General features: G+C 44.4%; 1 protein-coding gene across 1 annotated transcript; it reads right to left on the reverse strand.

Moving 5' to 3' along the window:
• Positions 1 to 12,705: 12,705 nt before the first annotated feature.
• Positions 12,706 to 14,928, reverse strand: LOC142587052 (sulfotransferase 1B1-like). The gene has a single exon (XM_075697936.1). The coding sequence runs from the start codon at positions 14,881 to 14,883 to the stop codon at positions 13,939 to 13,941; it is 945 nt and encodes a 314-aa protein (XP_075554051.1). The 5' UTR covers positions 14,884 to 14,928; the 3' UTR covers positions 12,706 to 13,938.
• Between the last annotated feature and the right edge of the window lie 3,767 nt (positions 14,929 to 18,695).

The following is an 18,695-nucleotide window of genomic DNA, read 5'->3' on the forward strand; positions in this document are numbered from 1 at the left end:
TATTTAGTAATATGAAATTGAATTGGTTGATTTTATTTAATAGCCGTGATGTGCATTGTGCGTCATTTTTGTTACCAGACTGCGATATATGTACAGATCCTGATTTGATCAAGCAGGCAAGATTGCTATTTGTCATCACACCGCTTCAAAGAGGCTGGCAATAAGGAGCATAAATTTATAGCCAACCTCCAGTGCAAATAAAAATTATAATTCCTGCTTAAGCCATATCCCGTCTGCTCAATTATGTCACAAATATTTAGGATCTTTTCATTGTCGTCGAAATCTCACGGCACGATTATTTTTTGCTCCAAGTAGGCTCATACAATGCAAGTAAGTGTTAAACACTTAACATTCCTAATGGCGCATAAAGGAGCGCTTGAAGAAGTTGCACGCTTTGTCATACAAGTATACCTAAGTTTGCTAATAAGAATAGCTCGAATGAAGGTTGCGCTTACCAAGTAAATGAGGTGGTCTAACTGAAGAAAAAGACAACTTGCCCGTATCCTCAAACCATTCTCGAGCCCTAGTTATTCCATCCCTCCAACAATCTGGGGACAGTGGTCCACTTTGGCTAATAAATATGCTACACTTCTCAAGAATTGCCATGGATTATCATAAAGCTGAGCCACCAATTCTGCTCAGGGGCGGTGCTGATATTTGCCTTTTGTAGAGCCAAGAAAAAGAAATTCAGAGTACAGGGAAGATGGGCGGCATGCCATCAACATTTGGCAGTAGTCGCCATGCTCCTTTCTCACCGCCGATGCAGTGCTTGTGTGCGTTTAGTAACTAGCTTTTCGCGCCTGAATCTCGTGTTCCTTTCGGTGGAACTGGAATAGTTATATTGCGCTTCTTCAAATGGACTATAAACATCATTATCACCCTCCTCAGCTTATTTTTATGTCTGATGCCAGACGAAGGCATCAGACATAACATCTGCAATCTCCCTGCGATCTCTAATTACCCTATCCTGCACTAGCTGATTCCAAATAGCACCTGCGCAATTCCAAATTTCATCATGCCACCTAATTTTCTGCTGTCCTGGACAGCATTTCCCTTCCCTTGGCAACCAGTCTGAAACTCTAATGGACCACCGGTTCTCTACTGTGCCCATTATATGGCCTGCCCAGTTCCATATTTTTCTGTTAATGTCAACTAGAGTATCACCTATCACCGTTTTCTCAATGCTCCACGCCGCTCTCTTCCTGGCTCTTAATGCTGCACCTAACATTTTTCGTTCCATCCCTCTTTTTCGGGGTCCCTTAATTGTCGTTGAGCTTCTTTTTTAACCTTCAAGGTTCTGCCTCATAATTTTTCACCGATAAAACGAAACGATTGTACTTTTCTTTTGAACAACAGTGGTATGCTTCCGGTCAGGATTCGGTAATGTCTGCCGTACGCACTACAACCGATTTTATTTTTCTTTAAGCTCTCCGCTTATGATCGGGGTCTCGTCAGATTAAATCAGCTAGATAAACATGCTCCTGTACAGAGTCTAGATGCTGACGGGCGATCACGTATTGTTTCTATTGAACATCAGCTTTGCCTTCCGCATAATAATCTTCAACCTCACTCTTGCACTTTGTCTGTTAAGGGCCTCGATCATTTGTTGCAATTCATCTCCAATGTTGCTGAACAGGACAGTGTCGCCTGCCAACCTATGGCTGCTGAGATATTCATCGTTTATCTTTACTTCTAAACATTCCCAATCCAATATTTTGAATTGTTTTTTTAAGCATGCCGTGAAAACCATTGGAGAGATTGTCGCCTTGCCGGACCACTTACTTGATAGGTTCTCTTTTTACCTTCCCTGTCGAGAACTAATGTAGCTGTGGAATTTTTGTAGATATTTCGCAAGATATTCACGTATGACTTCTGTACTCCTTGATTAGGTAGTGTCTCCATGACTGCTAGTTTCTCAACTGAATCAAATGCCTTTTCATAATCTATGAAAGCTACACCCAGAGGTTGACTGCAGTCTATAGATTTCTCAATTATTTGATCCCTCGTATACATATGATGCACTGTAGAATATCCGTTCAAGTCAGCTTGTTCTCTTGGTTGCTGGAAGTCATGTGCTGCCGCGATTTTATGGAAGCTAAAATATGGTGAATATTTTACAGAATGCTGAACGCAAGCTAATTGTTCAATAATTTTTCGAATTTTTAACGTCTGCCTTTTTATGCAATAGTATAATGTTGGCGTTCTTCCAGCTCTCTGGTACATTTCAAGTCGCGAGGCATTGCATAAAAGGACGGGAGTTTTCATGGCGTGATATCACATCCATTTTAGAATAAATCGACCTTTATTCCATCTTCTCCTGCCGATTTTCCCGGTTTCATGTCTCGAAAGACGCTTGTAACTTCATCACTAGTTATAAAGGGGTCTCTGTAACCTGTTCATTACTACTTCAAATGAAGTTTGCGTGGCTGCTCTGGGTGCTATACAATGTAGAGCAGATTTCTTCTGCTTGTTTTCATATAATCGAAAGTGTTTGTTACATTACGTTAGTTATCTTTCAGCGCATACATCTCGATGCGTCATAACTTATTTTATGCTGCGGCAATTTTTTACTCCTTCCTCAATCCTTCCTACATAATAATTTTGGATATCGCTTATTTTCTTATTGTTAAGCAGTTTTAAGAGTTCAGTGAATTCTATCTGATCTCTTGAATTAGGCACTTTCATTCATTGTCTTTATTACGGTGTTCAATACATAGAAGAGCTTACCTACTGGTTGCTTCGGTGCCTTACCTCCACTTCAATTGCGGCATCTGACAACAGCCTAGAGACGGTTTCATTATTTGCGTCTATGTTACCTTCATTTATTTATTTAATTATTTGTACATACTGCAGCCCGTTAGGGCTATGGCAAGAGTGGGTGTACATGCGAGGAGAACTGATTATGATATGCAGAAACATGTGAAGGAACTATACATCAACAGTAGCATTTAAAAATTGAGAAATGGGTAACAAAAGAACTTTGGCAGGTAACAAATTCCACCGTTCAATCATGCGGGGGAAAAAACTGTATTTAAAAGTGTTAGTGCGTGGATGGAGTGGTCTGATATTAGAGGCATGATAAGCGCTACTTGAAGTGGGGCAAGCAGGCATTAAAAGGGTAGGATCTGATAGGTGACAAAGAGAGTTCTTATAAAAAAAGAAAATCTTCAGAGATTCTATGTGCCAACGTCCAGAAGGAAACTGGAGGTTTAATTCCGCAAGAGCAGTTCACGGTGAAAATCTCGGTCGAAGCAACGGTAAACAAAACGAATAGCCTTCCTCTGGACCTATTCAATACAATTAATTTCACATTGTTTATATGGGTTCCATACGGAGGAAGCGTATTCTAAAATTAGGCGAATCAGTGTTTTGTATGCTACTAATTTAGTGTCCCTCGGAGCAGCAGACAACGTCCGGCGGATGTAACCAAGATTTTTAATGCTTTACTACAAATGTAATATATATGTTTAGACCAAGACAAGGCGGGTGTAAAAATGACGCCTAAATATTTGTAATGAAAAAAAACTCGCGTTAGTGGTACACCATTGAATATATAATCATAACATACGGGCATGTGTCTGTTAGTAAAAGACATTATAACAGTATTATCGAAATTTATGCTTATTTTCCCGGTAGCAAACCAGTCACAACATGAAACCAAGGCATCTTTAAGGCGCTCATGATCAGTGAGTGAGTCAACTGGGCTGTACATAACACAATCATCTGCTTAGAAGCGTATTTTTGAAGTAACATGGTCTGGAAGGTCGTTAATAAACAATAAGAATAGTAGAGGGCCAAGTACAGATCCCGGTGGGACTCCTGAGGTGACGTCGACTACAGACGAATCCGCACAATCATAGCATACGAATTGGGAACGAAAAGAAACTGGAAATCCAAGACACTAACTAAGGGATATTTAGAATATTATGGAGTTTCAAAAGCAATTTAGAGTGTAGTACTGTGTCGAATGCTTTCCCAAAGTCAATGAAAATGGTGTAAATCTGAATCCTAAGTCGATGTAATGGGAAAGGTCATGAGTGAACTCCGTAAATTGGGTTATAGTACTAAAACAGCGCCTGAAGCTGTGCTGAAAGCTGCTCAATAGGTTATTTTCAAGGAACAGTATTATATGCTTATAGATTATGTGTTCTAGTATTTTAAATGAGGTTGCAGTTAAAGAAATAGGCCTATAGTTAGGTAAGAGCTGTTTGTCACCAGATTTATATAAAGGTACTATAGCTCTTTTCCAGGAAGAAGGCAGAACGCCGCTATTAAGGAACTTCTGACATATCATGAACAGGTATTTAGATGCCCATGGCGAGAATCGTAATAAAAAGGAATTCGGAATTCCAGCAGGGCCGTCTGGTTTTTTAGTATCTAAATTTAGTATGAGATTCAAAACACCTTCTCGGCTAATGTTGATATCATCAATTGCATATGAATCGCTAGTTGTAAATGTTGAACGACTGGAATCATCCGAGGCAAACACTGACTGAAAATATGTATTAAACGCTTCTGAAATCTCTAATGGATCGTTAACGACGTAGTTGTTGATATTAAAAGATGTGGAAGAATAAGAGCCAGGAGATATGAAAGAGCAGAATTTACGGTGGTTAGACTTGAACAGTTTCGGCAACTGAACATTATAGAAGAAATTTTTGGCCGAGGTGGTTTTCCTCTGGAGTTCATTTTTTACCTGAGCGTACCAAACACATGCCTGAGGATTGTTCGAGCGTTTAGTGCGAAGTCTACCAGCACATTGCGATAAGTGCAGCAGTTCTCGGTTCATCCAGTGAAGGTTATTGTCTTTTTCTTAGTTTTCAAAGGAACGAATCGCTATAAACATGATTTTACAATCCTTTCAAAACACACCCCGAGCGCTTCAACGTCACTAGATAGTCACTATGATACGGACGTCATCAGCTCTGGAAAAGTCTCGAAACATGGACAGCGTAAAACTTTCTTAGTTCATCTTCCAATATGAAATATACATCGTGTCTTGCTTCCCCATTAGAGTTTTTGCTGGATTACTTCTTGTTTCTGGGCTTCCTCAAGAAGGTTTTTATTATTGGGAGGGTACTCCTTTCCGCAAATTCTACCAACATATCGCCTGTAGTCTCTCTAGAGTCGATGCCGTAGTTACCAACTGCTTGTTGCGCAGCCTGATTTTTCCCTAGTTTTCAATCGAAGTAACCCATGACTATAGTAGGCAACGTGTGCACCTTTCCCAGTGCTAACTGAACATCTTCATAAAGCTGTTTATTTCCTCATCATCATGACTGGAGGTTGAATCGTAGAGTTGCAGTAACTTTAACCTATATCTCCTATAGTTAGCTTTATTGCTACAACTGCTACCCTTCCATTATTGCTGTAGAATTTTTCCATGTTTACCGCTATGTCCTTGTGGATTAGGAAGCGTGCCCCTTATTCTCGCTTAGCGGGAAGACCTCTGTAGCAGAGGACCTAGCCATTCGTCAGCACCGTATAAGCCTCCCGAGTTCTTCTGAGCTCACTAATGCCATTGATATCACAGTGAAAGCCTCATAATTCCTCAAAGAGCCCTGCTAAGCTAGCCTCACTCGAGATGATTCGTGTAATAAACATTGGTAAGTTCAGTTTCCAGTGGCGGCCTGTCCGGGTCCAGAGACTCTTCGCACTCTCTGTGCCACCGTCTGACCGCCGCCTCGGTGATGTGCTCCACAGCCGCTGTTGACGGAGAGCCATGATTTAACAGGAATATTCATGAAAAATGCAATGGCCGAATCCTGCACCAGGGAGGCCAATTCCCACTCCAGTGAGGAAGTGTCTTTGTTGAAGCTTGGTGGCCCTTTCAAGTTTGTTTGCAGCTGGACTACTATAGCCCCACTGGCTCCGGGCAATATTCTTACCAGTGGGAGGCGCCACTTCAAGCTAAAATATAGTGCACTGGACGAGAATTCGAACTTACGACCTTCAGGTTAGCATATACGTGTTCTACCTCAGCTCCACCCTCTCCCACCCCTTCCACCCCTCCAAATGGACATCATGCGTTATTTCGAGTTGACGATGGGCGTGAACGTACTGTGCCGTTGGTGTCAGTTGCGATGATCGCGTATTATCTTCGTCGCTTCTTAGATGACGTCTTGCCTCAAGAACTTTGTTCATTAGGTTCAGAGCTGTAAGCATATTCTTTTGTATGCTAAAACCATATAAAATGTTGTTTACCTGAGCACTGGTCCTTGACGTTGCTGTCGGTGATCATGATCCCTTTCAATGTTCGTTTGTGCTGGCCGAATAATCTTAGAAGGCGCCGAAAATGGCATGTTCTCTCCCGCAATGCACTCGCGGAGGGAGGGGGATTGTCACGGTTAGCGTTAGCGCTACCAAATTGCGGGAATGGCGGGAGGGTCGGGGAAAGGACGGTCGCTCGTTCGTTGGTTTATTCGGGCTTTTCGCTTACACTGACCGTCATCGTGGATTGTTTCTGTGCAATATCCTTGTGTTCGAACGTGCTTGCATTTTTGTACTCACTAGCCAAAAAAGTAAGCTATTAAAAAAACATGGTAGTCGTTGTAAGCAACCCGTTAACAGCGATTCATTCGTGCGAGACGTAAGGTTCTTTTGGCATGTAGGAATCAGTAAATTTGTGTATTTATGAGATTTTATATACATATTGCTCCTTTGATATAATCAAAATTGGAGTGCATTTGCACATTTGCTGCTCTAAAGTGAAAGATAATTTGTTGAGGATGTTTCCAGTAATTAAACTTGGGTGGGTTTCTTTTCAAGCCAACCTCTCTGTGGTATCTTCAATCAGGCTTCTTCTAGTGTAGACAGTCGTTAATCTCAATTAAATATTTAACAGGACAAAATGTATTCTACGAAGAGGAGTCATGTAAGGTGACAGCAAAACAAGATGTCAAAAGCGCAATAATGAGATGCTACGCAGACTTACCTTTTATATTTTTTAGAGGATACTCGGCTTTCATTGCACTCTTTACATACAACGATGTACGTGAATATTTAGATATGTAATGCGTGTTGGCAATCTTCAAGCGTTCAAAACTTGCTATAGCAGGGTGTAGGCTGTTTTCAAGATAGCGCGAAGCAGCAGGAGCCACGCAAAACCGAGGAGCTTAGTTTAATGGTATGTACGTTATTTCCAGTGGCATTAAGCAAAGTGTCCCACGCAAGCTGATTAGGTAAATTTCATTGGTCGCATAAAAAAATTCGTCACGTTAAAGCAACCGTGAAGGAAACTGCGAGTAAGTGATTACCGTGAAAAAAACAAAAGAAAGAGGATAGGCCAAACTAACGAAAGAGCGACACTTCCCTCCCCAGCTCCCCCTGCCCCCGTTACCTGACTCGTATCTGCGAATGCTCTTGCGCGACAGTTCCACCTAATCCCCCCCCGCCTCCCCCCCCACGCCCCAGCCAACCCGCGACTCCATTGCTCGAGAGAATGCGCCCTTTCCTTCAGCGCCTTCGTATCGCATGTCCTACCATTAACAGTCGACCACCACCAACCGCCGCCAACCACGATGGTGCCCCTGAAGCAATCAACAGCAGTTACTGCACCTATTTCCCTCCTGTAACAGTGTGACAAAAAGAGAAACACTGTGTAATGCTAAATAGCCAGTTATTCTCGCCCATGTCTCATTTACTTCCCGCTGCTTGTGCAAAGACAGGTTGAGAATATTCAACGTTTCCATTAGTAATGAAAAAACTCGCAGAAATATAAAGAACTATTACAAAGATGTACCAAACATAGCAATGCAAATTTTGAAGGGCCGCTTGGAAAATATTACAAAAGAGAAACTGGTTAGTTTTGATAACTATCGAAAATTGAGTAGTTCGCCTGGATTTAAAGATGCTTGCATGTGTTCTGTCAATCGGTGCTTCCGGGCATCCAAGAAGTCGACCAAGCTTCGTGCACGCAAATAGAGGAATAGTTAGCCAACTGAGGTGTCTTGTTTGTTTAACTAGCAGGCGGCTACAGAGTACTTGCAGCCGATGCATTTGCTGTCCATCGCTGAACACTGTCGAGTGTGGACGAGTGGAAGCATAGGTATTTGCGTCATGCGTACCTCTGAGCCCGATATTCACCAGAGTGCACGTCATGACTAAAGTCGACGGTAATGCACTTCACATTGAAACACTATATTACCACAGTGTGTTGCCACTGTGGAAAAGAGTTATTAATAAGGTATATACTGCTGCAGGACTCTTCTGTCTTGGTTTCAATTGAACATGCGGCTCCATCCAGCGTCGCCGCCGCGAATTCCTAGCGTTGCTTGCAAAATGCATGGCGTGTAAGTGCGTTCAGATGCTTAGAAAGTCAGGATGTGGCAGCCAGGCTCCTCCTGTGCGGTTTTTTCTGTAAACGCTGTGTCATCTAGTGGCGCTGCTAAGAAGTCCGTGCGTGGCCTCCGAGACTAGATGTGTGGCGCGCTGGTGCCTGCGAAGGCTATTGCTTTCTCTTCGCCATAGACGCATTGGCACATACTCGGTAACACAAGTGGGCCAGAAGTTCAGAGAAGGGCGGCACATACCCAGGGCATTTCCGGCGCAGCTTGCAAAGGAGCATGAGGTTGCTGTCTTTGAGCAAGCATTGTGACACGCTTTCGACTCCGTTCCGTGTCGGATAAATTTAAGGGATATTTTTCGTCATTTTAGAGCGGCTTATTCCCAGTGGCACATAGCTAGCCACCAAAGCTGGCACGAAAGCCTTTCATTGAAGAGCGGCACACGCCTTCTGGCACATAACCAGTGATCCAAGTTGACATCAAAGAGGTTAATTGAAGAGCAGCGCAGACCGGCTGGCCCTTACACTGTGCTCCAAGTCATCCTCAAACGGTTTCATGGAACAGCCGTAAGTTTCTATATTTTCGACCAGCCACCACAATCTAAGTAAGGGAAAGCTGACCAATCGCAGACGCCGGCACCACCCTCTTCATCCGGTTATCGATTTTCAGTGCACTGGCTCTGCCCCAGCGAATCCCTCTCCACTTGAGCGTTCTCCTCACCTCTTGTCAGCCAATTAGATACGACAAGCCGCCCAGTGTAGGCAATGGTATTCGTTTTTCAAGCAAACAAAAGTGACCTCCTATGAACGAGGAGAACGTTTGATTGGTCTGTTAAGACAACCCTGCGGGTGACCGCCCGGTGCTTGCGTCAGTGGTTACGCAAATTTGACGTCAGGAGATTGGAATAGAAACATATTGGAATAGTTTTACGTTATAGGACCCGTGCTTATGGTTTGAAGCATGCTTTGAAGGCTTATGTACGCACATCTGCAAATATATGCGCGTGTCTCATTCCGCGTGGCGTGCACTCAGTCATTCTGTGTGGCGTTGAAGTATTTTGGACGAGCGTGCGCTCCGCGTAACGTATGCTGCGGTAAGTTTTACCAGATCGTACTAGCGTTCTCAGAAATACGCCCTTTGCACTGCAACAAAAACTGACCGTGTCATCGTTATTGTTGTGGCCTCAATACATGGCTCCACGATCATGCCGCCGTCTTCTTCCTTCTCGCTGTGGCGCGTGTCTATTTCCGCTTGAATGCTTTTTCAGCGTCGTTGAAGACGGAGCGACGCGCCTTTCGGCAGCCAGGCGTAGCGTTGTGAAAGGCCTGCACACCTCTTGCACAAAGTTGCATAGGCGTTTCTTGAAGCATTTCAACTTGCTTCACGTGCTTCGGATACACCACAATGCCTGTGATGCGTGCTGCTGTTGCCAAACGGGCGTCAGTGCCCGCTGCTTCATCGCGTAAACAAACTTAAGTCTCGAAGGCAACGTCGGAGGCCGCGGCCCTAGGTGCCGCCATGATAGCGGAAGTGGCCTGCGACGAGAGCCAATAGGCGCGCAGCTCTGAGCCTCCGGCGCCCAGGGGATATGTTATCCTTGTAATATACGCCACCGGGACACTCACCGATTGATTTGTCTACCTGCGCCCACGTTGAGTGCGCGTCGGTTGTGCGATTCGTGCACGGTGAATAATTATTAATGGCTTCTCCGGGTCAGGATGTCGTTCCTCGAAGCCATGTAGCACTCGCCGGCTGCTGGGTGAGCAGGCCTGAGTGCGGTTTTGTGCAAGCAATGCGGAAGATAAAAATATGCTGAGATCTGTTTTCCAACCCGGCTGCCTTGGAGTTTGTTGCCCTTGAATGACGTGGAGCTCGCTTTTTGTATTGTTTTTAAAATTTTTTAGACATTTCGCACATTCAAGAAATTTTCGAGCGCAGTTTTTCGCGTAGGATTTATCAAAGCGGTGAACATCCTAACATCGACATCAACAGCCACAGATCGTTATTAGCGCCAAATATTCTGGACAAGATGCACAGCTGATGTGAAATAATGCCAAATGTAGCAAAACATACATATATGAGCATATGTGACGTGTTCTTCCACGTTAAGACGAGTCAATATGAGCGGCCGAATCACTTGAATAACAACAATAATGATCCAGATACATATACGACGGGCTGGTAACTTATTACTAGTTCTTTCTTTTCCTTACCTCCAACATATTTACAGCTTGTGCGTGCCATAAAGCATTAGTAGAAAAAACTGCGATCGCATAAGCACTTATCTATAGGCCATCTTGTTCCCCAGCGAAAACGCGGATGCCATCGCTGACACCGTTGTTATAACTGAGCGACACGGTTGTCTATGCTAAAGTATCGAATGCACCGTCTCGTGGTTCCCGTTTGACGCAGAGGTAAATAACGAATCTCTGGAATTAAGAAACATGTCAGTATAACACCACGTACAGATCCACACATGTACGTAGCGAATGCGATGGGCAGACAACGGGTACGCTACCGTACAACTCTTGGTACAGCGCTATGCAGCCGCTTGGCGCTTATTGTGTACGTGCCGTGCGAACGGAAGTGTACTATAGCTCATTTGAAATCGCTAAGGCCAAAACAGAAATATAAAAGCAGTTTCCTTCATCTTAACTACTGACATTTCAGTTCAGTTCCACAGGCAGCGGGTACATGAACTGGACGGCACCAGGACATTGCTTCGCTGCACAGGATCAACAATAACTCAAACTTCATGAGCAAGGCTTGAGAGGTTTGAAGGTTGTGCATTTAAGTTTCGTATAGGCACGTTTTGATTCACTTCGCGCACGATTAATTATATATACAAGTGAAGACGCTATTGCGTTGTCGGTTCGACGGCCGATCGCATAGGGTTCGGTCGAACAATGGTCGGCACGCTGATTTTGTCGGTGCCGTCGACACGAAACCCCTTCGCAGTGCAACTCGGGCTCGTCGGTTACGCTGTATATAGTTGCGTCGTTGGCGGCCTGCTATATAAGATGCTTTCAGTGACGCACTGTGCTGAATAGCCGGCCAATCGTTGGCGTCAGCGTCTTGCCGGTCTCGTATCGAGCTAGTGTTACCGCGCCTTGAACACGCAAAGTCAGGCATGCGCTGTTTCCACCAGAAAATGTGGGCCCACGCTGCAAGCGTGAGCAACATGATGTTTTTAATTATAGCCCCAGCGTACCGCACGGGTTTTTCGCTAAATTTGCTAGCCATCAATAAAACACGGGAACTCCATGGCTCACGGTGCAGTCCGGACCACTCGGACGAAGCCCTGGTTGCTTTTCTTTTTAAGGTGAAGTTGCTGTCTCACGTTACGCACGTTTTCGACACCACACCAATGTCGAGCTATTAGTTGGATTTCAACATGGTATACGGTACACGTGTTGGCAGCGGGCACCCGAGCGCTATTTCTTGTCGGGCATTCCGGCGCGCGGCCACGCGCTCGACCCTTCCAAAGCGTTTAGTGACTAATCCGCTATAGCTCAAGGCGAATGCTCCGTCCCGCCAGGAAAAGGCGGATCAATCCTGAGTCCCTTACTAGGACATGCCTCATAACGAGGCCGTCGTTTTGGTACGTTACGACCTCAGAATTTAATCATTTATCTCGTAGTCGTTTCCTCGCCTATTAGGTCACCTGATCGCTCAACAGCTGCATTGTGTGCGAGGGTGTAGTAGAGGGTGCGTCTCATGAGGCCCAAACGCATTCTAAGTGCCGAGGAAGTGGACTCCTCGAATAAGCGTCTCGCTAAACAGGCATGTAAAGTTCATGCCACCTGGCGCAATGGTGGCACGAAGAAGGTCCACGTTTCACCGTGCTAGCCATTGTATGGACACTCCAGGTTAGTGGGCTTCACCTCTTCTATACTCCTGCCGCAGCCGCGCACGGTGCGGCTTAGCGTGCCCGGGCGTGCCCTATTTCGGAGGTAATCAGCGGTGCTTGCGAAGAGCTCATAACCCGGCTACAGATCCTGAACCAATAAGCGTTTAGAACCGGAACACAAACACTATATAGAGATAATTAACGAGACCATAAGTAAAATACATTGAGAGGCCGTATTGAAGTTCGATGTAAGACACGAAGACAACAAATAGGTAAGCGCTTCCAAGTAACAAAGGATCTATTAATAAACAAAAAACAAGTACCACCTCATTTGCCATGATTTTTGTATTCATTGCTGTGGACAACGCGACCTCCGTCCCGAGGAGCCGGAAGACACTAGACATGCGCGATGTTTTGGACGGGACCGCCACCACAGGAGAGCGGAAGGAAAGTAGGCTTCTATCGATAACACCTGTAAGAATATAAACGGTCCTCTTTTCTGCTATGACGATGCATTCTTTTATAACTTATATGCTCGTGCACTGACATAGAGTAAGTTATGTGTGTTGAAACTGAATGAAGGCGTAAATTGTGATATTTCAATCAGTATTGCAACAACTCATCCTGCTTACGATGCGTGCGTTCTTTGTAATTCCCGAAGTAACAATACTTGCTTTCAGTATTCGTCGATCCTGGATGGTATTGTGTCAATGGTGACATTGCTATTGGTACAAGCCGCAGATCATTCACGGGAGCTCAATGTGCGCACGCAATGTTTTTATTACCTGGCAATGTTACTGGAATGTGGTTCGGGTTCAATAAAATGGTCAGATATTTATTATGTGGGCTTATGTCTGTTATTCATATTTCATTCCAATTGGTTTAGACCTTTGTGTCCATTTTTTTTCATCAGAGTAAGTGCCGTATGCATTATTTTCGACGTTTTTTGCAGCTTTACCCTGCTGGTAAAAGAACAGGAAATGAAACGTTTGAGAGTGCCTTTTAGGATTTTGACGTATATACAACGAATTGCTGGACTTAAAAGCCTGGGCTTAGCACTACCAAGTACCTTTGCATAGATGTGTATGTTAGATTAAAATGTGACAGCCTACACTCAGAATATCTTGAAGAAATTATATATTGCTGCTGTTTTATAGTAAACAAGGCCGATTATTCATACAGCAGATGCGACAAAGTTACAATTGCACCAGTACTCTTGAACTAAAAGCGGCAAAGTGACACAGTCATAAGTGTGGCATTTGTACTAACCAGCTGCATTTCAGCAAAACTACGCAACTCCAGTGACGTCTATGTTCCACAGTTCGGAAAAGAAATACCCTGTTGCTATTAGTGTCTCTGAAAGTCGCACCGTTTTACCTAACCTCTATCCACTAGAGCACATGGTCTGCGTTATAAGCAGCTACGCCACTCATTGACACACGTTTAGGCTTTTCGCTCAGTCCTTATTTAAAGTATAGGATGGCGTTTTTCAGTCACCTTTAGCATGTCTTACAGAGTTGTTTACTTGCGTGTTTGTATGCCTAGCAAAGTCCATACAGGTTTTGTTGCGCATTAACGACGACGCATGTTTCTGAGAGGCTGCCTTGAACCTTTTGTGGATGCTACAAGTCATTTTCACAGTGAAGTCTTTGTTTCTTTGTGGAAGTGAAGGTAAGGGCTATGCTTCAGTGCATAAATTTTTGGTGTAAGAAGTGATTTCACCACACAGAAATCATGCCGCATGGTGCAGGCTTTTGTGTCCACTACTCTAACAGCTCACAAAGCCGTTCTTATGAGCACTTGTCATGGTAGGTGGAGATCTTTCCACAAGCCCATTACATCAGAACCTTCGGTCTTCCTCGCAATCCACGACTTTGTTTTCTTGATCTGGTCCTTACTGAAGTGAGCTCTCCAGTCGCCTACGACTCCCTTGCGCACGAAGCCATAATCTTCGTGCATTTCCTCACGATGCGTCAACTTGCTCCTGTAGACTTCCATTGATTTGATAGCCCTGTCAGGGGGTAGGTCCAGCAGCCGCTTAATGACGGCGAACATCTTGCCGTTAAATACTTGCTTCATTTTCTCGAGCATTGTTGCGTCAAGAACTTTTTGAAGCAAAGCGGGGTCCTCCCGCATGCGGTCCGCGTAATCTCCGCCCAGGAAATTGGCGATCTTCAGTGTCCAAAACCCCGGTTCCTTCTTCAGCTGTTCATAGGTCAAGAACAGCACGTTGTTGTCGTGGCGGTGTTTGTACCACGAAAGCAAATGGTCGAAGTAGTCGCCGTAGGACACACTGCCTGAGACAAAGAGTTGGTGAAACTTCGAAAATGAGACGTCCTTAACCCTTTTCGGTGTCATGCTTTTGAGGAAGTAGTAGTATGACACACAGACGTCATAGGGGTTCCGCGCGACGTAGATGTACTTGGCTTGTTTAGAGTATGGTTGCTTGTCAAAGGGCAGATGCGTTTTGAGCAGTCCTGGTCTCGGCATTTTTTCTGCTGCTTCGGCACCCATCATTTCCATGTATGGTGAGGCCAGCATGAAGTCTTCGAGGCTTGTAGGTGGTTCTCCGTCTGTGAGTACGCTGAGTACTAGGTACTGCATCCAAGTCGTGCCACACTTTGGGTACGAAACGACGAAGATGTCGTCAGGGCGAGGACTGTAGGCCAGAGTTGATCGAATGAGGGATTCAGGGAAAAATGAGCGAATACACAGGCCGTCGATGAACCGGAGCTCTTTAACTTCCATGCCACTTCGAGAAAAATAAACCAGCTCTCTTGAAACCGCCCAGGATAAGTGTACTGTAACAAAAAAGACAGGAAACGCAAATTATAATTACTGTAGAGTGAGTTCAAGTGCACTTGAAGCAAGAAACGTTGAATGGTTGTGGGTCGTTCTTAACGATGTGCAACAATAGCTCCATGTAACCACTGCATTCTGTTAAGCAAAGTTAAAACAAGAATGCAGAATATTTTGTAAATAATATTTTTTGATGAAATGCAGCAACCGCACATGTCATTTATTAGAGACGTGCTTCGCCGCTATTGGTAAGATAGCGCGCCTGTTGTTGCCATGCGAAATCAGGAGGTTGTGCCAATGCCCTGCCAATTTGTTCAAGTAAACCTGAGGCGCAATTTAAATAGGCGTGTATTCAAATAGATGACATGTGCACTACGAAATCGAAGGAATGTTAGCCTAAATATAAATGTTTCTATTGGTTCGTGATTACATGTATTGCTTGTTTGGAATGTGCAGCTACAAATATTTATTTATTCTGCCGCTATTACCGCCATGTATAAACGCTTGTCACAATGTAAATGCAGCGCATCGTTATCTGCAAAACATAATTATATCGCATTGCCCTAGTTTTTGCTCTCTGGTTCTACTTTTATCCCAGCTATTCTTTCATGGCAGCACAGAGTAGCAAACCAGCCTGGCTTTCGGTTCCATAGTAGGTTTGTGCTAATGAGTAACACAGTTCCATAAAGGCAGTATTCTAATCGGACATTTCAATACGAAAACGTTTTGGATAAATTGATGCGAGCAACGAAAGCTGCCCGTGGAAAAAAATTGCCGCTTAACCTGAGGTCAATATTTGTTTTATTCTTATAAAAGACCGGGCTTCAGGACACTAATAAAGTTTTGTGAATGAATGAATGAATGAATGGTTTATTCATGATTCCAAGTGCTACAAACTGACATGTGTGATCGGCACACCTTTTTGTTCAGGAAGCAAGTGTACAATTTCCTTAGGAGTAGACCTACTGACATGTTTTACGAGATGAAGAAGCAGGAAGGTATAGCCGTGTTGAAGACGGCCATTGATATAGCTTCCTTGTTTCAAACTATTTTGATTTAAACTTAGCAGCACCTCATGTGAAGCGGCATGTACACTTACTGTCTATTATCCTATACGCATACAACCCAGGGAATTGTACAATCAAATAATTAATATTTCGCCAGCGACTTCTTTTTTGGCGAAATCTATATTCTTACAACGGAGCGCTTTTGCAGGGCACAGCTCAAGGTAAAGTGAGCTCAGTGAGCCGCTCATCTCCAGAGACTGGCGCGCACGTCCGGTTTGTCCACCGCATAGAGGATGATGGATATAATGCAACATTTTTGGTTGCTTCTACATTTACTTTTATTTTCGTTTTCCTCACTTTCGTGTCACAGAAAAGCAAACAAAACGGGAGTGATATATCATCAACGCAGGGCCAGCAGCCTTGCAACCGGCAGACAAACCGAATGTGCGTACACGGCCTCTGGTGATGGCTTGCCGACTGAGTCCACTGTGGCTTGAGGTATGCTGCGGGCACGCGCTCCGCTGTTCGCATTTCAATTTTTGCTGCTAGCACCACGTCGTTAGGTTACGCTCTTACGTGCGCACCTTTCATGTACTGTCATATGCATTGGCTTCCTTCCCCTTGACATGCTTGTAATTTACCACACATTCTGGGGTCAAAACGACTACAGAATCATTGCAGCAGCGAGTCATTTAGATGTCCTAATAAGACGTGCATTTTTTAAAGCTCACTCTCGATTAGCTGAAGGCGATGAAACGGCATGTTGGAAGGCATTAAATTAGATCCGTTTATGTTAATAGCACATTAAAAAATTTAGTTATCGATAAACTTATTACGGAAACGATCTAAAAGTGGAAAAAAAAACGCGACGGGCAGAATCACAGACTACATTTGGGGAGTTAACGTTGCGAAAACCTGATGTACATAGCAGTGACAGCTTTCTACGTAAAAACACATTCTCAATAACTTAAAGTTCCTGCTTTAGCAACAAATTGGTCAAATCACAGGTCGTCGCCGTAACTGACAATACAGTAACGACTAGCGTGTACATGCTTGCTGTAAGTGAGAGCTCGGTACGTACAATAGACGACAAGGTCTTCGGGGAGTTCAGCTTGGTTTCAAAACTCGTTATAACTTAAAACACAGACCCAAGATTTACGCCTAACAAAACGGCTCTTAGTCACTCGTCAATACTCGGAGCAGTAAAATGAGCAAACATTGACGCTCACACTGCACGCCTAGATCCTTGCGCGTACACGCTTCCGTCCTCTTGTGCGGCGCACCTGTGAAGGTACAAGAAAGCGGCTGCGAGGGCTATCTCCACTTTTTGTTGCTCTGGGGCCCACTGACCGTTTGACGGTTCCAGTGAAAAGAAGGAGACACGAAGAAAGTAGCACAAATGGAGGACTTCAACATCATTCGGGGGAAGCTGTACCGCAAGGGAGTGGGGGAGGGGTGGACACGAAACATTGCGATTGGGGCAAAGCGCTATCATCCGCCCTTTGTCCGAAATCAGCGCCGACCCTTGGTTGCTGAGCTAGCATCTCTTGCGCAGCGATAAAGCTAACTTTACGGAAGAATTTGTTACTGCAGAATACAAGGGGATAATGGAGATTGTAGGCTCTTGGGATGCACGCGAGCAGCACAAACAGCAATGCCAGAGGCACCAATAAGGGTCGCTACAAGTGTTTCGTCTCCCTTGTCAATTTGTCTTGCGAGTCTCAACAGTGAGCGCACATGTAGCCAAATGACTTTCCACTTGTGTGGCCTTCTTTTTCATATTTCTGAACCACTAGCGCTGGTTTTTACCGACCTCATTGCAAAAGATGTGCCCCTGCATGATGAGATAGTTTCAGGACGGGAAGTACAATTATTGTGGCCGAATCGATCTTCGCGCACGCCGAAATCTACCTACCATAAGTGGCCAAATAAATAAAAGTAGTTTTAGAACTCGTAGCATGCAACGACGCTGCGACTTACGATTCATCGTGAGAAATAGCAAAATTGAAAGTATTTAGAAATAACTTAAACTGCATACCTGTGAGTACCTCGTCATCTAAAAAATAAACAAGTATACTAGATGGTACTGCAGATATAAGCCACCGGTCGCCGCTACTATGAGTGGTGCCATAATTGTAAAAAAAAAACAGGTTTTCGTGCAAGTTTAGAGCGACTTTCTGCATTTCAGAAAACCGCCTTGGCTCCCCAAACCCGGAGAGCCATCTGCAGCTCACGAACGTGCAGCGGTGACGAGGTTGCCTGCGCAGAACTAACTGTTTATTGCTCCTCGAGGTTTTATGTTCATCCCGTCTGCAAATTTTACTGCGACAGCTGTTGTGAGTTTTCATGTGGGTTGGCTTCGTTCGACCTTTCTTCCGTTTCGTTACGCGGACCACAATCGTTGTTATGGACGTTCTTGTGGCGTCGTCTGGCCGTCATTTCATATTCAATTTCACCATAGCAATAGAGCGAATATAATTTTCTCCACCACGGCAATTATATTGTCTGCGCTGTAAACTATGGCAGCCTCAGAAAACAGGCTCATAGAACAGCGTTTGGCCAGCACAGTTGTGCCAGCGAGAGCATATTTGTTATAAACATTTCAACGAAATCACGACCTAATAGCTGCAAAACACCTATTCGACCCACAAATATGTATAATGTACACACAACTGCAGATAAAGAAACTGACTCACCCTCCCAGCCCTGCGTAGGAGGATGGCCAGCGAAGCTGTTTCAAATCCTCTGCACCTG

This window comes from Dermacentor variabilis, chromosome 7, assembly GCF_050947875.1.
Source record: "Dermacentor variabilis isolate Ectoservices chromosome 7, ASM5094787v1, whole genome shotgun sequence".
Taxonomy (NCBI): Eukaryota; Metazoa; Arthropoda; class Arachnida; order Ixodida; family Ixodidae; genus Dermacentor; species Dermacentor variabilis.